The sequence below is a fragment of the Lepisma saccharinum genome, chromosome 26, assembly GCF_977018435.1.
Source record: "Lepisma saccharinum chromosome 26, izLepSacc3.1, whole genome shotgun sequence".
Taxonomy (NCBI): Eukaryota; Metazoa; Arthropoda; class Insecta; order Zygentoma; family Lepismatidae; genus Lepisma; species Lepisma saccharinum.
This window is the reverse complement of record NC_139254.1, coordinates 45,253,797-45,275,864: the sequence shown is the minus strand read 5'-3', so window position 1 is coordinate 45,275,864 and position 22,068 is coordinate 45,253,797. Positions and strand designations below refer to the sequence as shown.

The window sequence follows — 22,068 nt, the reverse complement described above, 5'->3', positions numbered from 1 at the left end:
TATTATAGATAAAAGTAAGCGACTTCCAAATGTGCCTTTTTTTCGGTTTATTTTGCCTTTTTTTTCATTTTTAGTGCCTATTTTCCACATTATAAATGCCTTTTTGCCTGCCTATTTTAACGAAAATAAATGCCTGAACTTCTGGGCTCTAGTAATAATGAATCTCTTTGCCAGTGAAACTGCTGGTATTTATACTCGCCGGATTGCGCAATTCTATCCCTTGAACAAAAGATTTAGACATACTGAAAGTTATTTTTAGCCTAAACAATTACCCCGTTGAAAAAGAGCATAACGAGAAACACAATGAAAGCTAAACTTACTTACAAAACCGCGCAGCGCCGAACGAAAAAGAACCCATTGTTGATAAGAAAGAAAAAGAATGCAAGCTTCAACTTGCTTTTCGTTCTTTTTCGCTTGGCAGAAACTGCGTTACAATTTTAACAAGAAACAAAATATGTATATAAAAAGATTTGAACTCCTAAAGAATTTATACGAGGGCTGTCCAAAATAAAAATAAAAATCATGAAAATTTACCAAAATTTCTTGATCGCAACAACATCTGCAGGATTTTTTCCAAGGTGGATAAAGCAGGGTATTTTTCCAGGCTGAGGTAAACAAGGCTTATTTCAACCCATAATAATGTTCCATATTTCAACCCATAATAATAAACATTTCTTCTGGTTGAAGTGATCATAGTACCATGTTCTTGAAATGCTCTTACAATAATGGACATTTCCACTCATTTTTTTTACAACAATTTTAAAAACTACATCCTGGAAAAATGACCCCTGCAAGTTCTCGCGTTTCTCTGCGTCCAGTTTAAGGCAGGAACGAGACTTCCAAAGTTGCGAGGCTAGCGTTGCGCTGAAAACACGCCGCCGCCATGTTACTACGTCACTCTTTAGGAAGAGCTCGTTTGTCGTCTGCTTCGAGCGTGTTGCGGATGGGTAACCCACGGTGAGCGAACACGTGCAGCAGTTTTACAAATCTGTAAAAAGGTAAAGGTAAAGTGCTCCCCTGTGCTTAGCACCACGCCATGAAGGCGTATAGGGGGTGTGGGGGTAACGCCCCACACTTTCTTGATCCGGTCATGAGTGGGGGTGATGTGATCAGCATCATGCCCCTGACCGCCTTTACCCCCCAGGGTTTCCCCCAGGTACCCATGTTATTCGACGCTGGGTTGGCGCCGGGGCCGCTTCCACCGTTAGAAAAGTTCCCGGATTTGAACCGGCCGGGGATCGAACCCGGGACCTTGAGCATGGTAGTCAGACGCGTTACCGACTGAGCCACCGCGGCCTTTTACAAATCTGTACCGATTTAAATAATGGAAGAAGGAGCGATAGGAGAAAGGAAAGCTATGCTTTGTAATGATCATTCTTCTATGAAATATCCGTGCTGCTCACGTTCAAGATAAATGAAAGGGTTCAGCTGCGTGTGTGTTCTCAGGCCATGCGAAAAATATTGCTTATAAAATTGGTTGCTGACCAGACACTCAAAAATATTTTTTAAACTTATATTTATCTATATTTACCGTAACCTATGTAGTGCAAAATAAGAATTTTCACATTCTTCACTTTATTTATAAAGCCTATTTAACTTTCTTTTCCATAAAGCAATTTCAGTTTGTGTTCCATTTCTGTTGCGCAAATTATGATCAAATATTTTTGTGCAGATAAGAGAAAATACACTGAGAAGATTACATTAGTTGCACAGTACATATCTATACTTAGTTTATGTATAATTATTACAAGGAAATAATGTGTATAACCATGGGCGTCTTTAAGGGGGATCCAACGGGTCCAACCCCCTCTTTTTTTGGTTCACTAAAATTACCAGTTTCCTTGTTCTATCCGCTTGTTCATAAAAAATTCCTTCGGACTTATTTCATTCTCTTAAATTAGGGACGTATAGGACGGGATAAGGATGGGAAGGAAATTTCGTAATTCCACACACCAGATGGGACTGCAGACCAATATCTGAAATTTCTTGATAGTGTCGGAATTTCTGCGATAAGAAACTGCATTGAGACTCAAATCAGTTATTTTTTCCCCCTCGAATCATATTAAAGAAATTTGGTTCTTAAAAACGTAGTGACACAAGATGAACAGAAAACTATCAATACTAAGTAGCGTGACTACAAACACACAACTTTGAAGGGTCCAACATCCCCTCCCCCCATGCTCCCCAACAAGCTTCCGGTCAGCAGTGTCCTGGATTTTCACTTACGAAATAAAGCAATCCTAATCATACCAAAAGTTGATCCATCCCTTCCCCCCGTGAACTATATATACGCCCATGTGTATAATAATATCCCATACTGAAATAGTACGATATAATTATTTTGAATTTTGTACTGCGAAAAAAGCCGCCTCATCTCGTTACCCCGAAGGCATTAATTGGTTGGTTCACAACTTTACCACTAAGGATCCTATCGAAACGAGACATAGCAGCCTTGGTCTCGTTCTCATTGAGAGTTGTAAATGTCTGTCTCGTGTTTATTTGTAAATGTCTCATTGACAGTCTCGTCTCAATTTATAAACATCCGTCTCGGTTTGGGAGGGCAATTCTCGTTCTCGTCTCAAGTCTAGAAAAAAATATAGAATTAACAACGTATGCAAAGGCTTATCATTATAAATACAAAAAAAAAACCCTTTCTTAATATTTTTTTTTCTTTTTTTTTTCTCCTAGTTTCGACGGTACAGCCCTCGAAAACTAAATATTATCCTGCTTATATATGCAAGCCAAACTGCAGATTCAGAATTACCAGGAATGAACTGGCGTTGCAAATATTATACACAAAATTCATAATTTATCTGAGGAAGTCGCATGTTCCAGGTTTGACTCTCGACCTGGGTATGACTGTTTCCTTGTGAGTGACATTTCATTGAACTGGAAATTGTTTCATGGGAATATGTTTGCTCGAGACTTAGGGAACAGCTAGGGGGATGCTTCTATTGTTAATGTTAGTGTTGCTCACGAGACGAGGCATGTTCCGTCTCGTCTCATAAAAGGAGATGGGACAAGTGAATGTTTTCGAAATGAGATGGGGCAGAAGAAAAAGTTCGTCTCTTATCAAGGCAAGTTGGGTGATACTTAGATTGTGCAGTTGGTGGTAGTGTGTGTGGGGAAGGGGGTGTACTCCTGCACCCCGACTTCGAATACTGCGTGTAGTTTTTCATCTTTATTGTAGCGATTAGCCAAAACTGGGAAGAAATGTGATGTTAGAGATGATACATGCGTTCGCATCGTTGCGGTTAAACAAAGTGAACGGAAAAGCGACGTAAAAGTAGGCTAAATACAAAAATTTGCAATATATATATTTACTGAAGAAAACTGTCATTTACTGCAGGAAATTTAAAAACTCACCGTACCTTTTTATACCGTATCACCTCTTATATTGCAGAAATTGACGTGTAAACCAGTGTGTTCTAAAAGTATTATCTTAAAATTTGTGAAGAAAATATTATGACGAAAATAATTGTAATTCCAGAAAAGGCATTCCTATAACATTAAGTTCTTTCCAGTCAGAACTAACCTATGTATTCGCAATGAACAAGGCTGTTCACGTGTTCAGTCATTGACTGTTACAAGGTTTGCTTTGTCACCCTAATGGGAAAACCCTCTACCGAGTGGCTGAATTAGAGTAAACTACTATACTGCTAGGGCATAATTCATCTCCAAGAAATGGAGCACAGATGTTTGCACTGGAAGTTGTAAGATACTTGTTTTACACAGTAACAAGTGAATATGCTGTCGCTTCCGCGGTTCATGCTAAGTTAACGGGACGAGCAGAAGCCCCGCCTGCTTGCATTTCTAAGTGATGACGTCAGAGGACCTCCTGTCTGTGGAGAGGACGTTTTCAAATCCGTGACGTAGTAGGTGAATTTCAGCGGTGTTTGAAGGAGTGTTTCTCGAGAACCGAAACAAATATCACCGAGATATTTTGCACATCTCATGTTTGTGTCATTATCTGTAAAATGAATGGATTTAAAACGTTTTTCATGTCAAAGTGGAAATGTCCTTTGATATAATAACTGTGACAAAAATGAAATTATATGTGTGAAATATAAAAATTCAGATTGTCATTCATTTTCCAGGGAGGGGTCCATGGCCATCTGTTGTTCCCTTCTCATTAGGAAATGTAAGTAACAGAAACCAGTTGCGAACTTGTGAACAAAATAATATATACCGTCTACACTTTCACTCTTCACCTCAAAGAAATTAACAGGATTCCCACGTGAATTGAAATGTATTTTCCCAGAGTTTTCCAGAATCTTCAATTCTTTCCAGTCAATAGACAGTGCAATATTGTTTATTATTTTTACAATAGCCTCCATTTCCCCTCATAAACATAACTAGGCCTCGGATATTAAGTTTTAACCTATTTTTTTCCTTTGCAGGTAAATAAGAAATAACAAGTAACGTTTTATTAAAAAATGCAACAACTGATGAAGTTTTGTAGAGTCTAAAATAACTTATTTTGCTTCTTAGAACCTTTGTTAGGTTTATGCACCTAAACCAAGCATTTTTTTAGGTCTTTATAAAGTATTTTCAGGATTTTTGTACGACACAGAGGTATTCGCTTGGCTTAGTACCGAAAAAATTCAATGACTAACATGTTTGAAACATACTTTCTGTAGATTTCCCTCCCTCCAAGTCAATGCGGTTTTTTCGGATCTAAACACAGCAAAATGTCTGGTGCCACTGTTACCTGCATGGTCCAAAGTACATGCAAGCTTCTGATCTGCGTCAGTTCGGTGCTTTGTGACATTCATGGCATGCAAATTAACATCTCCCGGAATTCAAGGAATTCCCGGTGAATAGTCGCCCTGGTATTGTGCAGCAAATTATACATACGTAATTCATTCTTCATATCAAGAAGTAACTTTTGCTATCAGTACAAAGTAGTCTAATTTGTGGTACTACTAGGACGAGAAAGTATGTGCCCCCTTAGACAGATTTGGCTACACTTAAAACTATGCCAAGATGTGCATATGAGATTATTGCTCAAGTGCGCTGCTCTGTCTAATCCAAGACTTTTGTAAAAATGCCCTCGGGAATTTCCCGTGAAAGTATGACCCCCCTCAGATTGATTTGGCTACACTTACAAAAGCTGCATCTGTCAGATTGTTGTCCATAAGATTGTTAAAAATATGCTCCTCTTGGCACTGTATTTGCTACACTTAAAACTAAGCCAAGATGCTTATAAAACCCACACCCACACCCACCCGCACATATTTACTTCCGGTCTACTTCCGGTCCACTTCCGGCCCACTTGTGGCCTACTTCTGGTTTATTTCTATTGCATCATGTTGTGCAACAAATTATTATCCAATATTATGCAATAAATTATTAGGCATGTGTTTTTTCTGATTGGTTGGTTATGACATAATGTGATGATGTGCTATATTCTGATTGGCTTATTGTTTCAGATGTTTTCAATGCGGTCCGTGCTTAGGCTATATAAAGAGATTTTGCATTACATATCTGCTAGTATTGTGAGAGTGGCTGAAGAGTATGGATATGTTGTTGCAGTGCTCCTCATATTTTTTAAAAAACACAAAAATATAGCAGATTTCTATAAATTGAATTATAGGTTTGTTTGATTTAATATACAGAATTTTTTTTATAATTCATATCAAACATATTTCTAATATATTGAACAAAGGGTTTATATCTGTCCCAGTTTGTTATACATGACACATGGTATTAGGTCATTGCCTTTCTAGGACATGCCTGTGTACACATGTATTTGTGGTGGCTTAGTGCTTCTGTAGATTAATACTTATTCTACCTTTGTGCATGTAGGCTATCAGCTTTATACAACCTGTCATAGTTTTATTAAGTATAGAGTTTTGATTTGAACCCCAAGAAATTTTATATAATAAACCAACAACAAAAATACCAAAGCCAAAAATATTAAGACACTAAGTATACACACTAGGTATACAAAGCACACTGCTGAACCCAACTGATATTTTGTATTAAGCATAGAATTTTGATTTGAATCCCAAGAAATCTTATATAATAAACCAACAACAAAAATGCCATATCAAAAATATTGTAATCAATGCAATAAGAATATATCCAGCCCCAATTGGGCTAGGCACCAAAAGAATTGTGATCCAGACAAATGCAGAACTCCCACAAAAATATGTCCAAAATGCCATAGAAAATATAGCATGGAATACTTCACATATAAACATATGGCTACTTGTTCTGCACAGTCATCAACATTGCCCCCACAACCATCTTCATCTGGTCTAAAAAGGAAGCTTGAAACACCTGTTAATGCTAGAGCAGCAAAGCAGCCGCGCAATGCACCTATTCATAGCAGTTTTAATGGCCAACTTAGGGATCACTGTTTTGTATCAGAGCCAAGATGTGATATTAAGAATTTTTTGAACAGTATAAATCCTGATGTGCAGGCAATTCTAAATGCAGAAAATGGCTCTTATAAGCTGTCCCTCAAATTGTTTACACAATATAAGAAACCATATGGCACAAAATTTACACAGCCCCACATAACAGAAACTGTAGCTATATATTCAAATACAAATTTAGACAAAATAATAAACAGTTTGAGAGATCAATTGAATATTAAACATTCTGAATTTGCTGCAAAAGAATCAGGATGGAGTTTATATGGAACTCCACACAAGTTATATATTAATATTTCTGAATTCAGCCCACTACAAGGTTCTACATATCTGCCATTACCTGCCAATATCAGAAACAAAAAAGCCGTGGTTAACATAGAAAATAATGATGAGAAATGTTTTCTGTGGCGTATTTTAGCTGCTTTGTATCCAGTTTTAAGGAATCCTCAGAGAATAACTTATTATAAACAACATGAACATGATTTTGATGATGCTATGAAGGGCTTAGAATATCCAATGTCTGTTCAGAATATTGATAAATTTGAAAAAAAGGCCAGGGATATCAATGGTAAACAATTATCTATTAGTGTATTTATTTGTTCTACTGGCCGTGGCAATTGCTTGATAGAACCTCTCAGAATCAGTACACTTGATGATGATTCTGCTGTCCCGATTGATCTGCTCTTAATTGAAGAGGATGGCACACACCATTACACTCTGATACACAGTCTTGAAGCTTTAGTCAGAAAACAACAAGGCAAATGCAATACAATATTCAAGTTGTGTAGAAGATGTTTAACTGTATTTGATGGTAGAAAAATGGTGAATGGTGTTTGTGAAAAGAATGCAGAAATTGCTAAAAACAAGTTAATTGAACATTTAAAATACTGTGGCAATCATAAACCTGTTCATATGGTGATGCCTAATCCAAGTGAAAATGCCAAATTCAAAAACTTTGAAGCTTTGTTAGAACACCCAGCATATATAGTTTGTGATTTTGAATCAAACCTCAAACCCCTTGCATTTTGCAGTCCAGATCCTGATGAATCTTCAATTACATCATACCAGTTACATGAACCTTCTAGTTTTTGTTATATAATTAATGGTGTTGCTAGTAAACCACACTTATACATGGGACCAGATGCCATCAAAGAATTTGCACATAGAATAGAAAATGAGTGCCATAACATAGCATCTAATATCTTATTAAAATCAAAACCTATGTTGCCTTTAACAGAGGATCAGATTGAAGATTTCAACAATGCAGAAAAATGCCCGGTATGTGATTCTGAATTTTCAGATACAAATATCAAGGTGAAACACCATTCTCATACAGATGGTAAAAACAAAATGGCCCTGTGTAATAGCTGTAATATTAAGATCCAGAGACCAAAATTTGTCCCAATATTTTACCATGGCGCATCTAATTATGATTTTCATCATCTGATCAGGTACGAGGGGTTTGACAAGCAGAATTTAAATATTTTAGCAGAAAATGATGAGAAATATATTGCTATTAGCAAGATAATTAAAGTTAATGTTGTTCCCATTCACTTAAGATTTCTTGATTTCTACAGAATTCTGTCGGCTAGCCTGGCTACACTGGCCAATCAATTATCTGATGATCAATTTAAAATTACTTGTGATGTGTTTCCAAACCAGGACCTGAAATTAATTAGGCGGAAGGGTGTATACCCATATGACTATGTTACAGATTTTTCTAAATTTGATGAGTGTGCTTTGCCACCACAACAAGAGTTCTACAGTAAACTCAGGGCATCCGGAATCACTGATGATGATTATCACCATGCCCAGTTGATGTGGACCAACTTAAAATGCCAGACCTTTGGTGATTATCATAAGGCATATTTAAAACTTGATGTGACTCTCTTAGCTGATATACTTCAGGCATTTAGAAAATCTTCCATGGAAAATTATAAGCTGGATCCAATATATTTCTACAGTGCTCCAGGCCTAGCATGGTCTGCAATGTTTTTAAACACTAAAATGCAATTGGATCTGATCCAAGATCAGGACATGTATCTGTTTATGGAGCAATGTATAAGAGGAGGCATGGTGCAATGTTCTCAAGAGATATGCCAGAGCAAATAACAAGTATATTCCTAATTATGATCCAGCACTGCCATCAAATTATATACTGTATGTAGATGCCAACAGCCTGTATGGTTATGCTATGATGGATAAATTGCCATATGCAGGGCTTGAGATGGTTGAAGATTTCAATATTGAAGATCTTCAGGATTTTGATGACAGTAACTATGGCCTGTTCTTAGAAGTTGATCTGACAATTCCTGATGATTTACACAACACATTTTCTGATCTGCCCCCAATTCCTGAGGTTAAGTGTTCACCTGGCTCTAAACAGAAGAAATTGATGATGACTCTAGAGCCAAAACAGGATTATGTCATATATTACAAAAACCTCCAGTTCCTAATGAATCTTGGTGTTCAAGTGACCAAAGTTGGCAAAGTCTTAAGGTTCAGGCACTCACGATGGTTGAAGCCATATATTGATACAAACACAGAGCTTCGAACATCTGCAATGAGCCAATTTGATAAAACTTGGTTTAAATTGATGGTAAATTCAGTGTATGGCAAAACCATAGAAAATGTCAGAAAACATAGTGATGTTAAATTAATTACTGACCCCAGCCGGAGCAAAAAATTGGTGGCAAAGCCTAATTTCAATTATAGAAGAATTTATGATGGCAATATGGCACTCTTCAAAATGAAAAAACAAAGATTAAGTTTGATAAGCCTATTTATGTAGGGGCTGTGATATTGGAATTGGCCAAATTACACATGTTAAAGCTCTATTATGATGTGCTCAAGCCTTTTTATGATGATTGTGTAAAACTGATGTACATGGACACAGATAGCTTTATTCTTGATATTCAGACAGAAGATGTTTATCAAGATATGTCCCAGCCTGCATTGCTTGAATATTTTGATACTAGTGAACATACAAAGATTCAACCCCACAACAAAAAGGTGCCTGGCAAGTTAAAAGATGAGACACTTGGTGATGTTATTGTGGCATTTGCTGGGTTAAGAGCCAAGATGTACAGTTTTGAAACATGTAGTGGTGTTGTTGCAAAAAAAAAGCCAAGGGCATTGGTAGAGAAACTGTGGACAAAGTGCTCCAATTTAAAGATTATGAAGATTGCCTCAAATCACAGAGTTTAATTAGAACATCAGAATGCAGAATTCAGAGTGTGGATCACTTGTTGACCACAAATATTGTAAGAAAAGTGGCTCTGGACCCACATGATGATAAGAGATGTATTTTGTCATGTGGCATACATACTCTACCATGCGGGCATTGTGATTTGAAAAGTGGTAATCAATGCCCAATTACAGAGCATGATTTGAAATAAATAAACATGCCGATGAACTTATTTGGGTTCAAAAAACAGGCTATTATGGACCTGCCAACACCAGCACCCTCTTCTGATATACAATCTATGATATCTAAACTTAGTGGTTTGTTAATTATTCATCTGAACAGCATACTTACAGATGTTGATGATAAAACAGGTAAAACATTGTACATATTTAATAATAATTTAAATCATTACCAATTACCTGTAGGTGGTCAATTACAATTTATTACAACTCCCGAGGGTAATGTCAAGGTTTCAAAAGGGAGAAATATTTATAGAATTAAGCACTCAAACATCATTTCTGGCACTGTATGTACTGTTTCTGCTGGTGATTATTTATATATTGAGGTCCCAGGATCCTCTGACAAGCTTATACATTTTTTATAGAATTAAGAATTAGATATTTTATAATAAATAACCACTAAAACAAAATGCCTAATGATATATTTGGCCATACAAGACATGAAGATCACAGTGATGAGATTCTGATGCTTGATGTCAGAGTCAAAAAATTAAGAAGTTATTTACAAGCTTTACAAACCACACTCAATGCCAGTCTTCAACTAGAAATTACAAATTTACAATCACAATGCATGGACCCTCTTCTTAAAATTGACTCAGAACTCAAATTGCTGCTTCAAAAATATACTGACTTGGCCACATTAGATAATTTTCAAAATTTAGAGGAAGCTGTAGCAGCTCTTCAAGCCAAATTTAAGAACCAGGCTACCAACTCTGAGCAATTGAAACAACAATTTGAAGAACAGATTAATAATGTCCAGACACAGCTCCAAACAATTGTCAAAAGCATAAAGTCACAAGAAGATTTTGATCTAGTAATTTCCACTCTAAAGGAACAGATTCAATCACTACAGATACCTAATCTGGACCCCTTGAACAATGCCATAGCCGAGGTTAAAGAAAAAATTGAGACACTTGAAAATTTTATGAACAACCTACCATCTTCTGATGCTCTGAGTGCTATAACTCGTAGTGTTGCCAACATCAAACTGCAACTTGAAACATATGAAGATTTTGGAAAAATTCAAAGTACCATAACCCACCTTGAAGGCACCATAGCAGCAGTGCAAAGTGATCTGACAAATGTACAAGAAACTCTAGAATCTCGCCTGCCTGGTATTGTAGACACCCTTGTCAGTGTCCAGGAACAGATCACAAAACTTGAAAACCTCAACACTGAATCTGAGCTATCTCATTTTCATCATTTGATTGATGATATCCAAACAAAACTTGAAATTTTACAGCAATCAACACCTACTCAGGCAGACATAGCTCTGCTTCAAGATGCTATGCGTAGTGTGGCTGATGCTTCTGAATTAAATGATGTGAAATTGGCACTTGAAACTTTGCAAAATACTGTAGCAAATCTGCCTACATCACAGGAACTTAAAAATATTAAGAGAGCTGTGAATCGCATATTGATATCAGAAGATATCAAGAATATCCAGACAGAGATCAAACAACTTACTCAGACAGTGGCCACTCTACCAACCAATCAACATATTAATGAACTTTATGCTTTGTTTGAGGATATCAGAAGACAGGTCCATGATCTTACTGCTCAAAATTCAAAATTGGCAGTTGTTGAAAATTTACAGCAAATTGTAGCCAGCATCAAGCAACAGCTAGGGACCATGGAATCCAACCAAGCAAATGCTCTGTCTGCTTTTGCCACCCAGCTACAAGAGATTGTGCAACAATACAAAAAACTTGTTGTGGACATAAAAATCAAGCCAGGCCACGATGATGTTGTTAGGACTATCAATGAGCATCTTGAATCTGTAACAAGTAGATTGCTCACAGCAGAAAAAGAAATAACTGGCCTAATCGAGAATCCTAAACTTACAGTAATTATTGAATTGTACAGTATCCCCAACAAAGAATATGATTCACCATTTACACCAGGTGGCAAAATATATATGCTGTCCCCTGCACAATTTTATTACCAGTTTTTTGTTGGGGGCACACTTAGACCAATCAAGATCAAATATTGGCTACAACCACGGGCACACCAGTACCCTACTTTATCAATAACAAATGCTGACAACAAACCAAAGGTCACCAATGTAGAGTTAGAGGATTTTACAGACCCCAATACATTAGAAACATCTTATGCTGAAGATGATGGTTCTCTTGAATTTAATATACAAATAGGAGACAAATTATATTTAGAAAATCCTGTAGTATCAGCTGCTGAACACCCTATAGTTGCAATATTCTTGTTTACATACTGTCTAGACAAATTATTGTTGATGAATTACACAAACAAGCCAGACATAATTATAAGAGACTGCCAGTGGTTACAAAAGGCATAGATGATTTGTGGCAGTGTGACTTGGTTGAGATGGCAAGTGGACAGCTGAAAAACTTAGACAAGATCAACAAGGGCTACAAGTATCTACTCACTGTCATAGACACATTTTCAAAATATGCCTGGGCTGTGCCACTCAAATCCAAGACTGGAGCATGGGTTACAGAAGCCTTCAGGACAATCATCAATCAGAGTGGAAGACCACTGCGCTATCTACAAACAGATAATGGCAAAGAATTCTATAATTTGGTGTTCCAACAATTTATTAAAAGCCAGTCAATACAACATTACTCGAGTTTCAGTGATGTCAAGGCCTCTATTGTAGAAAGATTCAACAAAACCCTAAAAAATCATATGTATAAACAATTTACCCTTCAAGGTAATTATAAATGGCTCAGTATCCTACCAGAACTTTTAGATAGATATAACAACATTCCACAATCAACATGAAACCCTCTGAGGTAACTTCATCTGATGAGCAAGAATTGATCAGTACTGTTTATTATCCTAGATACCAGCCAACAACAAGAAAAGCCAAATACAAGATAGATGATCAAGTAAGAATCAGCAAATATAAGCACATATTCAAAGAGGCTTTACAAGAAACTGGAGCACTGAATTATTTACAGTGGTTCAAGTTAAACCTGGGACCCGTAACACATATATAATAAAAGATCACCAAGGAGAAATTCTCAAAGGCAGGTTCTATGAAGAAGAATTCAGCAAAACTAAACAGCCTGACACATATCTCATAGAAAAAATCATCCGCAGAAAAGGCAATAAAATACTGGTCAAATGGCTAGGTCTCCCAGAACACAGCTGGATCGAGGCAGACAAAGTGATACTATGAACACCTGGAATGTTATAAAGAGACTACCAGATCCTGAACAGCAGAATAAGAGAAATGGCAAGCTGCTGCCTGATAATATTAGATGTCTTATTGTTGAGCCATCTACTTGTGGTAAAACTACACTAATAATTGATAATATTTTTGTTGGCACCCAACTGGTTAGACTGGGAAAACAGGCACTTGTATGTTTTCTCTAAGAGCTTGGAACAACTAAAATATCAGCAGCTGGTGAAGCTATATGATGGACTGGATATTGCCACTTTTGAATCAGATGTTAAGCCACTCCATGAATGTCTTGATAACTCTGTTGTTGTGTTTGATGACATTATACTGGATAATCAAAACAAGGTTAGAAATTTCTTTACACAGGGCCGACACAAAAACATAGATTGCTTCTACCTGACACAGACTTTTTCTAAAATACCGAAGCAGCTGATCCGAGACAACAGCAATTTTATATGTGTGTTTCATCAAGATCATACCAACCTCAAACACATACATGATGAATATGTAGGTGGGGACTTGAGCTACAATGATTTTTCTAAGTTTTGCTGTAGGTGCTGGAATCAGGACAGCTATGGGTTTGTCACAATTGATATGACAAGGAAACCCAATAGTGGTAAATACAGAAATAAAATCAAAAATTTTCTAGACATTGAAACATATATAAATAACCATGAAAAGGCCAATTATTGATGATCTTAAATTAAGAGATTATCTTGTAAAAAGATTTAAGGGATGGAAATCAGAGAACCGAGGAATCTATGAACAACACAAGCAAACAGAACAGCCTATTATTGATGCTATTAGTGAACTGGGTAAAAATATCAAAACTGTTACAGAGCAGAATCAAAATTTGATCACAGAGCTTGTGCCGGTAGCTGCTCGGAACATATTAGATTATCCAATCACCCCACTTTCTAGTATTCATACACCCAGTCCTGTTGCTCTTCGAAGAATTGAAGCTACTCAGGATCCTATTGAATTGGGTCTTCTTGCTCAAAAATATTTAAGCACACCTAAAGACAACAAAGATGAGGTTTTTGGCTTATATGATGACACAGAGCGTGATGGTAGCATCATACATAGAATTGGCAATTTAGAGTAACATTTATGGGAGATGATCTAATTGTATATTCAGAATCTCATCTTGTCGAAAGAGGTGGTTTTGTTAAGTATCCTGGAACACCTGGATTGTGGGAACTGATGACTCGGAAAGGGCCTGGCAGCTATACAGATCAAGATTATGAGCACTACAAAGAAATATTAATAAAATCAGATGCTCTGTACCAGAACAATGATCCCACACAAAAAAGAGTCAAGTCTAGCAGTGGAGCAAAATACAACAACTTAATCAAGCCCATATGGTCACAGATCAAGACTGGTAGTGGAATCAAACATTACAACACCCTGCCTAAAGAATTTGTCTTTTTTGATGATGTCAGGAAACTTGTAGATAGGTTGCTGGTGATAGCTGGGGAAGAAAATGCTGGTAACCATAATTTTTACAATGAAAAGGTTGGAATTATGGACATGATAAGCACCAAATTGTCTAATTTTATAGTGAATGACACTAAGGGGATTGGATATCTTATAAAAATTATTAATACTCTACCACCTAAATTTTGGAATATCTCTGAGGGTCGGGGGCTGGTTAATGACATCATAAACAAGCTGCCATTTGAACTACACATACCAGGCTATCAGTATTGTGGTCCCGGTACAAAATTGGACCATAGATTAAACAGAGGTGATCCTGGTGTTAATCCCCTAGATGCTGCTTGTAGAGACCATGACATAGCATACAACACACATGATAATCTTGACAAGCGACATGTGGCAGACAAGAAATTAGAAGAGGCTGCATTTGGTAGATTTGTAAGCAAAGATGCTTCTTTAAGTGAAAGAATAGCAGCATTGGGGACCACCATAGCTATGAACACCAAACAAAAACTGGGGTGGGGGCTGTGAATATGTATATAATAAACCTACAATGAAGGCCAAGGGTGTTATGTATCAAATAACTTATGCGGGTCTTAAATCTCTTAAAACTATTGATAGTCTTTTAACCAAAAAGCAGCGCAAGAAAAAAAGCTCTTGTATTGCCAAGGGCCATGGTATGAAATTGTTGCTTAGTACCCCACAATTAAAAAAATTACAACAATCCAGGAAAAAATCACATGATAAGCCTGCCGCTGGTACTTATTATGAGTTTCATGCTACAAATTCATTCTCCAGTATACAATATGACATGCCGGATTTTGTGGTGGTACTGTTTCAGACTGGAAGACACAATAATCAGGAAAAAAATTCAAGTAGATTTGATAACTGCAACATCAAGAACATATATCTTAAAAATGGCAGAAATGAGGTATTCCCTAGAGAAAATTATAATTTAGACATGTCCAAGGATGATTTCCTTAAATTATATGAAGCATTTACAGCATACAAAAGGGTCACTACTGGCAATACTGACATGTATTACACACCAGATGAATTCAAAGCACAGAGACCCATGTTTGTCATCAACACTTCAAAAAGAAAACAAGTTGTGGTTAATGACAGGACAAACATTAAAATTATCTGTGAATTCCACGATACACTCCCTGATGACACTATATGTAGTGTTATTCTCATAGGTGAAAAATCATATGTTTATGATGTAAGAAATGAGAGAGTCACAGAGCAATTCTAGAAGAATTACATTGTTTTAGTACTAGATATGCAAGTTGAGCCTGGTGCCCAATTGAAATTAAACCGGAAGTAAATATGTGTGTGTGGGTGGGGGTGTGTGTGTGTGTGTGTGTGTGTGTTTGTGTGTGTGTGTGTGTGTGTGTGTGTTAATACGTTTGGCCTAGTTTTAAGTGTAGCCAAAAAAAATATCAAGAGGGGCATATTTTTAACAAATTTATGGACAACAATCTCACAGAAGTGCCTTTTATAAGTGTAGGCAAATCAATCTGAGGGGGGTCATACTTTCACGGGAAATTCCCGAGGGCATTTTTACAAAAATCTTGCATTAGACAGGGTTCCACACTTGAGCAAAAAGCTCATATGGGCATGTTGAGCTTGTTTTAAGTGTAGACAAATCTGCCTGAGGGGGGTTCATACTTTCTCGCGCCAGTAGTATAGCCAATTACACTACTCAACTTCCCCCCCTGAGAGTCTGCTTTGCCCCCCCCTGTGAAAAATACCGAACACATTCTTGCCTGGAATTCTCACTAATCTTTACAATTATATCATGTGTTACTCTAGCAACATAACAGACACTTATTGATTTTGTGATTTATTAGGGTGTATGGGATCCGTATAATGTCGTATCATGATTGGGGTGGAAAATTCCCTTCCAGATTCAGACTTCGGGAAATGATTTCGCAATTTTCAGTATCTAGAACAGTTGTGACATTTTGAGTAGTCTTGTATTAAAGGTGCCTAATGTGTTCGGATGTTTTTCTTGGATGTGTTGCTATGAACTTGGAACTGCTTAATTTTTTGTTTCCGAAGTCTACCTTTTGGTAATAGTGATTCATGTGGTAGAGAGAGGTAGTGGATATTTGATTTCCGTTACTTTGCGTTGCTTCTCTGCCACTTCTAGCTAATTACAACAATGAAATTGATGAAGAGACACTCATAAACAGTGTTACAACCACAGGGTGCAGAGGGCATCCCCTCCCCCGACCTTGGGTGGAAGTCCATTCTAGGGGAAGCAAACATTAAAGTAAAAAAATAAAACTAGGAGAATCTAAGAATAGCAGGACAATTGGATACTCATGTTGGAATTAGCTTTTACGTGTTCCTTGCATTTTACTTGCCAAGGGCACTTACAAAGGGGCAATTCCCCCCCTCGATTTCAAATTTTATACAAATAAAGAAACAATTCGTAAAATTTTCTTGCTCGCTTCGCTCGCAATCTTTCCTATTCTTATAGTCCAAGTTCAGAGCCATAGCTATGGGACGGCAGGAGTCGGCACTGGGAGTCAAACGATCTAAATGAAAAAAAAATGTTAAACAGAATGCAATGGCGCCCCGTAAAATTATTTGTGCCCTATTAAAACAATTTATTTCTATGAAACTTAATATGAAATGTTAATGATGACACCAGGGGCGCCGACTTGTCAAAATTATTGGGGGGGGGGCTCTGATCACTGAAATAAATTAATGAATGACTCACTCACTCCCTTTTTTAAGTTTTGGCCTCACTGTTGGGAATCTCGTAAAAGCCCATGAATTCCTCAAAAATATTAACATTTTCATTTACAGTTCGAATGCAAAATGTCAATTGTTCACGGATGGATATGTCACAAGTTTCGTCAACCATAATAGCAAAATATTAATATCTACTACCACGGAGCGCACAACAGATCTCCCTAATATATCAATGATCTCGTTCTGAATGTCATGTGAGAGCCATTTGTAGCCCGTACGTCCCATACACTACCCTAGTTCATGCACATCGTCTTTTGAAACTCTTTTTACTAAAAATGTTAACAATACTCATAATTATATACTTAGTATATAGTAATAAGTCATATGTTTTGCTGCCTCTGGTCATAGCCCCCCTTTCCGAAAGTTGATGGTTTAGTGGTCTCAGCCCCCCCCCCCCCAAAGTTGATGGTCTAGAACATTTCAAATGTGTATTTAAAGTTAAGTTCATGTGGCACAATTCAGAGTAAACTTTACAAGAGAAGCAAAATAATACATTAGATCCTCTTAAGCAAAATTATTTGGGGGTTTCTGCCCCACATCGTTAAGCTGTTGGTACATATTAACATTATCGACCTGTAAATATCAAGTAGATTCAGTCCCTATTAGCCTACTTATGTTAAACTTTATATTCTTTGGCAATCCGGAAAGGTCATTATCGAAATATTGTTATTTGATGTTGCTCGAAGATTTTTTTTTGTTCATTGTTCGTTCAAAATATCATCCCTTTCTGTTACTTACCTCTTTGAGGGGGGGGGGGGGGGCAAGTGCCTTTGTGTACCCTGCTATATCTGCCAATGCGACACAATATATAAAAAATTTACCCCCTCTAGAAGTGACTTTGCCCTCCCCCCTACAAGGAATTCCTAGCTACGGGCCTGTTGAAGGAACTTAATATGCATCAACTGGTTGCATTGAATTCCAAGGTAAATAATCGGTGCCTCTGTCTCTGTCTCTCACACACAAACACACACACACATAAATACATATATACATAATATGAAACTCACCTGGCATTAGTAGTGCATTAGGAAAAAATTTCTTATACAGTTCCACAGATTTTTCATTAAATTCTTCTGGTGTCATTGGTAGCTGTAAATCATTCACAATACGTTTTGCTGTGTCCATTGTGGTGGTTCCCATTACAATTACTTTTAAATCCCAAGTGTATTTTTTTCCAAAAGGATCACAAATCATTTGTGTTGCTTTTGTGTATAAGGTTTCTGTATCTGGAAGCAACATATATATTCAAAATAAATTAAAATATCATTGCAGAATTACCATACCATTCATAAATTTTAAATATCACTAGTTCAAAAGCAAGAAATTGATTTTCAAATTATTTTTACCCATACAACTGAAGTTTGTTTTAGGTTCATCCATCGTAATAATATATGTGATAGTACAGATAAAACATTTAATTGCAATATTTAAAACATAAGGCCTTCTAACTGAGTGGTGGTTTATCTTGTTTAAATTCTCCATTTATGTAACCTGTTTGTGCTAACAAGTTAGACTAAGGGAACTTTTGGAACAGAGCTAAAATAGGTTCATTTTGATCATCATGTCATATGTAAATATACATTTGTTTATGCTATAGATGAAGTAAAGTGAAAGTAGATTACATTTGTTTATGTTCTGCAGTGTTGGAAAGGGTTTAATTAGATTATCTTTTTATGTCAGCATTCATCTAACTTAGATGTAAATAAGTTTTATTAATTTTTGTTAATTCAGGCAGAGCTTAAATCCACAGTTTGTATTGTTTTCTTAGTAATTGTTTCTCAGTGTGCATTCTATAATCAGTACTTCATTTACCCGTATTTGGTTTTCCCCAAGTTTCTTCACTCTATTGTCTATACTCAGTGCCATAGGCTTAATTTGGCGGGGGCAAGGGGGGCACTTGCCCCCCAAAATTTTCAGGTTTATTAAAATTTACAAGTTAGGGGACCTAAGGAGCAAAGTAATAAAGAGTAATATTTGTGATTTCGCAAATGTCACAGTTATTTAGCAAATAATTCTGGATGCTCTTTTTATTGGATGGAAAACTTTTCGAACCTTTTCCCCCAAACTTAACCCCCAGGTTTGATTCTAACCCCTCTAAATTAGGTCCCAAGTCTGATTCTGCCCCCTCAAAATTAGGCCCAGTTTGATTCTACCCTTCAAAATTAGGCCCAGTTTGATTCTGCCCTTCAAAATTAAGCCCAAGTTGAATTCTGCCCCCTCAAAATTAGGCCCAAGTTTAATTCGGCCCCCTCAAAATCAGGCCCAAGTTTAATTCTTCCCTCTCAAAATTAGGCCCAGTTTGATTCTGCCCCCTCAAAGTTAGGCCCAAGATACGTCCATGCTCAGTGCCAAAGTTCGCATATACATTCCAGAAGTGTGCTGATCTAATGTAATGTCTGATAGCCTTGTGTTCTGGAAGATGGCAAAATGAGACCAATGAGAATCTGAGGAAAGTTATTCTTGTTTGTTTTCTGGTGATGTAGATGCACATGGGTGTGGAAAGAGAAAGAGAAGGGTGAAAGAACTCAAAATACAATGTAACTTTATAGTGAAAGAGGAATAAGTTTAGGTCTTTATACATATACCTAGTGTAGGCACATAGTGGTTCGGATTCCACTTTAAAAAGTATGTCCATTCCGGATTAGCCTATCTGTGCATAAAGTGCACTTAAAATAAAAACTGAACTTAAATTCCTTTTGCGTGCTTACGTAAAAGACAAAGTGTTAATCCCACTGCTGCCATGTGATATTAACAACTCATCAATGACGAGTTAAAAAAGGGCATCACTGCAACAGTAAGCACTATGGACAGGCCCATGTTGGAAAGAGTGTAGCATGAACTGGAATATTGTATCAGCATCTGTTGTCTGCACATATATTAAACATTTGTAGGCATGAATATAAACTGTTTGAGTTACTGTTTCGATTTGTGCTTTTTTCATTACAGTAAGTGCAATACTCTTCTTGAATGGACGTCCGAAAGGAGGGGCAAGGCAGGGCACCCCACCCCTCATGGAAAATGAAAGTCAATCAAAAATTATATATTTCACACATCATTATATCCTAATGCATATATTATGGCAGATCCACTATCTGTATATGCAATAAAAATTTATTAGAATTTCTGTTATAATTTGTAAAAGTGCATGTCTGTTATATGACCACTGATAATTTATTTCAATGCCTTGATGGTTTTTTGGCGCAGTGGTAGCGTCATTGCCTTGTAATCAAGGGGTCCCGGGTTCGATACCCGGTGGAGGCACAAGTGGTTCGGATCCCACTTTAAACTGTAGGTCCAGTCCCGATTAGCCTTACTGTGCATAAAGTGGACTTAAAACAGCAACTCAAACCAAACCTTGATGGTTTAATTGTCTGCAACAGACAGAGCATTGATCGATTGATTGATTATAAGATAAGGTTTATTATCCATAAATCACATGTGTGCATTTACATGATGTGATATCACACATTTTGTTAACCCATCGACTGAGCTTCACTATGAGACAATATAATAAATAGTTTTCGCATTAAAAGCGATTATTTTTGTATACCTCTAGCCTTGACACCCTGTATAAGAAATAGGACATACAGATTATTAAAATTTAAAATTACCAGGAACAGTTTTCTGTAAATTAGATTTTAACATAACAGATATTCTTATTAATTGTCAATATCTATTTTATTCAATTATTGCATATTTTCACAAAATCTTCACCTTGACTTGAGAGCTTACAAATCTAAAGTTGGTGTTATTCAATTAGATATATTTGCAAGTCAAGAAATATACTAACTAGAATACTTTAAAATATTTTAAAACCTTATAAATTTAAAGCTTTTTAATTACCAAGAAGCAATCCATCGTTATCGAATATAACATGTGTAACTGGTGTGTAGCTAGCCATATTTCTCTTTGTGATTAAATTATTCCATGGGCACAAAACCGACCTTACTGATGACAACATCAGCTAGATCACAGATTAAACAATCCTCCAAAAAAAAAACGAATGGATTATCACCACGGTTGAATATACAGGTGGGTCCATCGGGTACCTTTTTCTGGTCAGGAAATTCCACATGATGTAGGTGGGAGGCCTTTACAAATTAGCACAAAGGACAATTTTGAACTGTCTTCCTCTAATTAAGGAATTCCAGGAAAGTTCAATGTCGATTAAGGCATGTATGGGAAATTAATTGCATATATTTCTTTTATAAAATAGTGTGGTATTATTATTATCATTATTATTGCAACAGCTTACGCTGAACATCGCTCGTTAAATAAAGATATTATTATTATTATTATTATTATAGCTACAATCAAGTTCTTTCATTTGATGTTGTGTAACGTTCATTGAATATTGTCGAATCAGACACGTATCGAATGGTGAGACTCAGGGGGCTCTAGCCCTCTCCGAAATTTTGCTGTTTACACTAGATAAAATGAGACGGAGACGAACTAGTGGGAATATTAATTAATATCTAATCTAACGATTCGTCCGACTCGTGTCTCTACCTTCGACAGTGCTTTGTAGTTCAGCTTCCAAATGATGACAAATCTTTAAACAATGCTCACGCTTGCTATGACAACAACACCAAAAGCTCAATAAATGTTTACTAATATAATAATAATAATTATTATTATTATTATTGTAATTATAATAATAATAAATTTGGAATAAAATTTATATATTTTATTAGTTTATTAGTTATTATTGTAAAATAATTTTAACGATGGTAATAATTATTATTATTGTTGATATTTCTACTAATAAATTTGAATTTGAATTTGAAATTTTGTGTGCACCCATCTCGTTATATGGGATTTAGCTTCTTACCATAGCAAATAACATAACTGTATCGCATGACTAAAATCTTAAAATATTATGACCTAGGTTAAAAG

At 36.4% G+C, this 22,068-nt stretch overlaps 1 protein-coding gene across 1 annotated transcript in view; it reads right to left on the bottom strand.

The window, feature by feature from the left end:
- LOC145979312 (pseudouridine-5'-phosphatase-like) overlaps window positions 1-21,154 on the bottom strand; it is a 47,469-nt gene extending 26,315 nt beyond the window's left edge. Inside the window, exons 1-2 of the mRNA XM_083112154.1 lie at window positions 21,016-21,154; window positions 18,180-18,398 (exon numbers count right to left, since the gene is read on the bottom strand). Of these exons, the coding sequence (XP_082968280.1) occupies window positions 18,180-18,398; window positions 21,016-21,133 (337 nt within the window). The 5' untranslated portion in view covers window positions 21,134-21,154. The remainder of the gene's footprint in view (window positions 1-18,179; window positions 18,399-21,015) is intronic.
- Window positions 21,155-22,068: the final 914 nt, after the last annotated feature.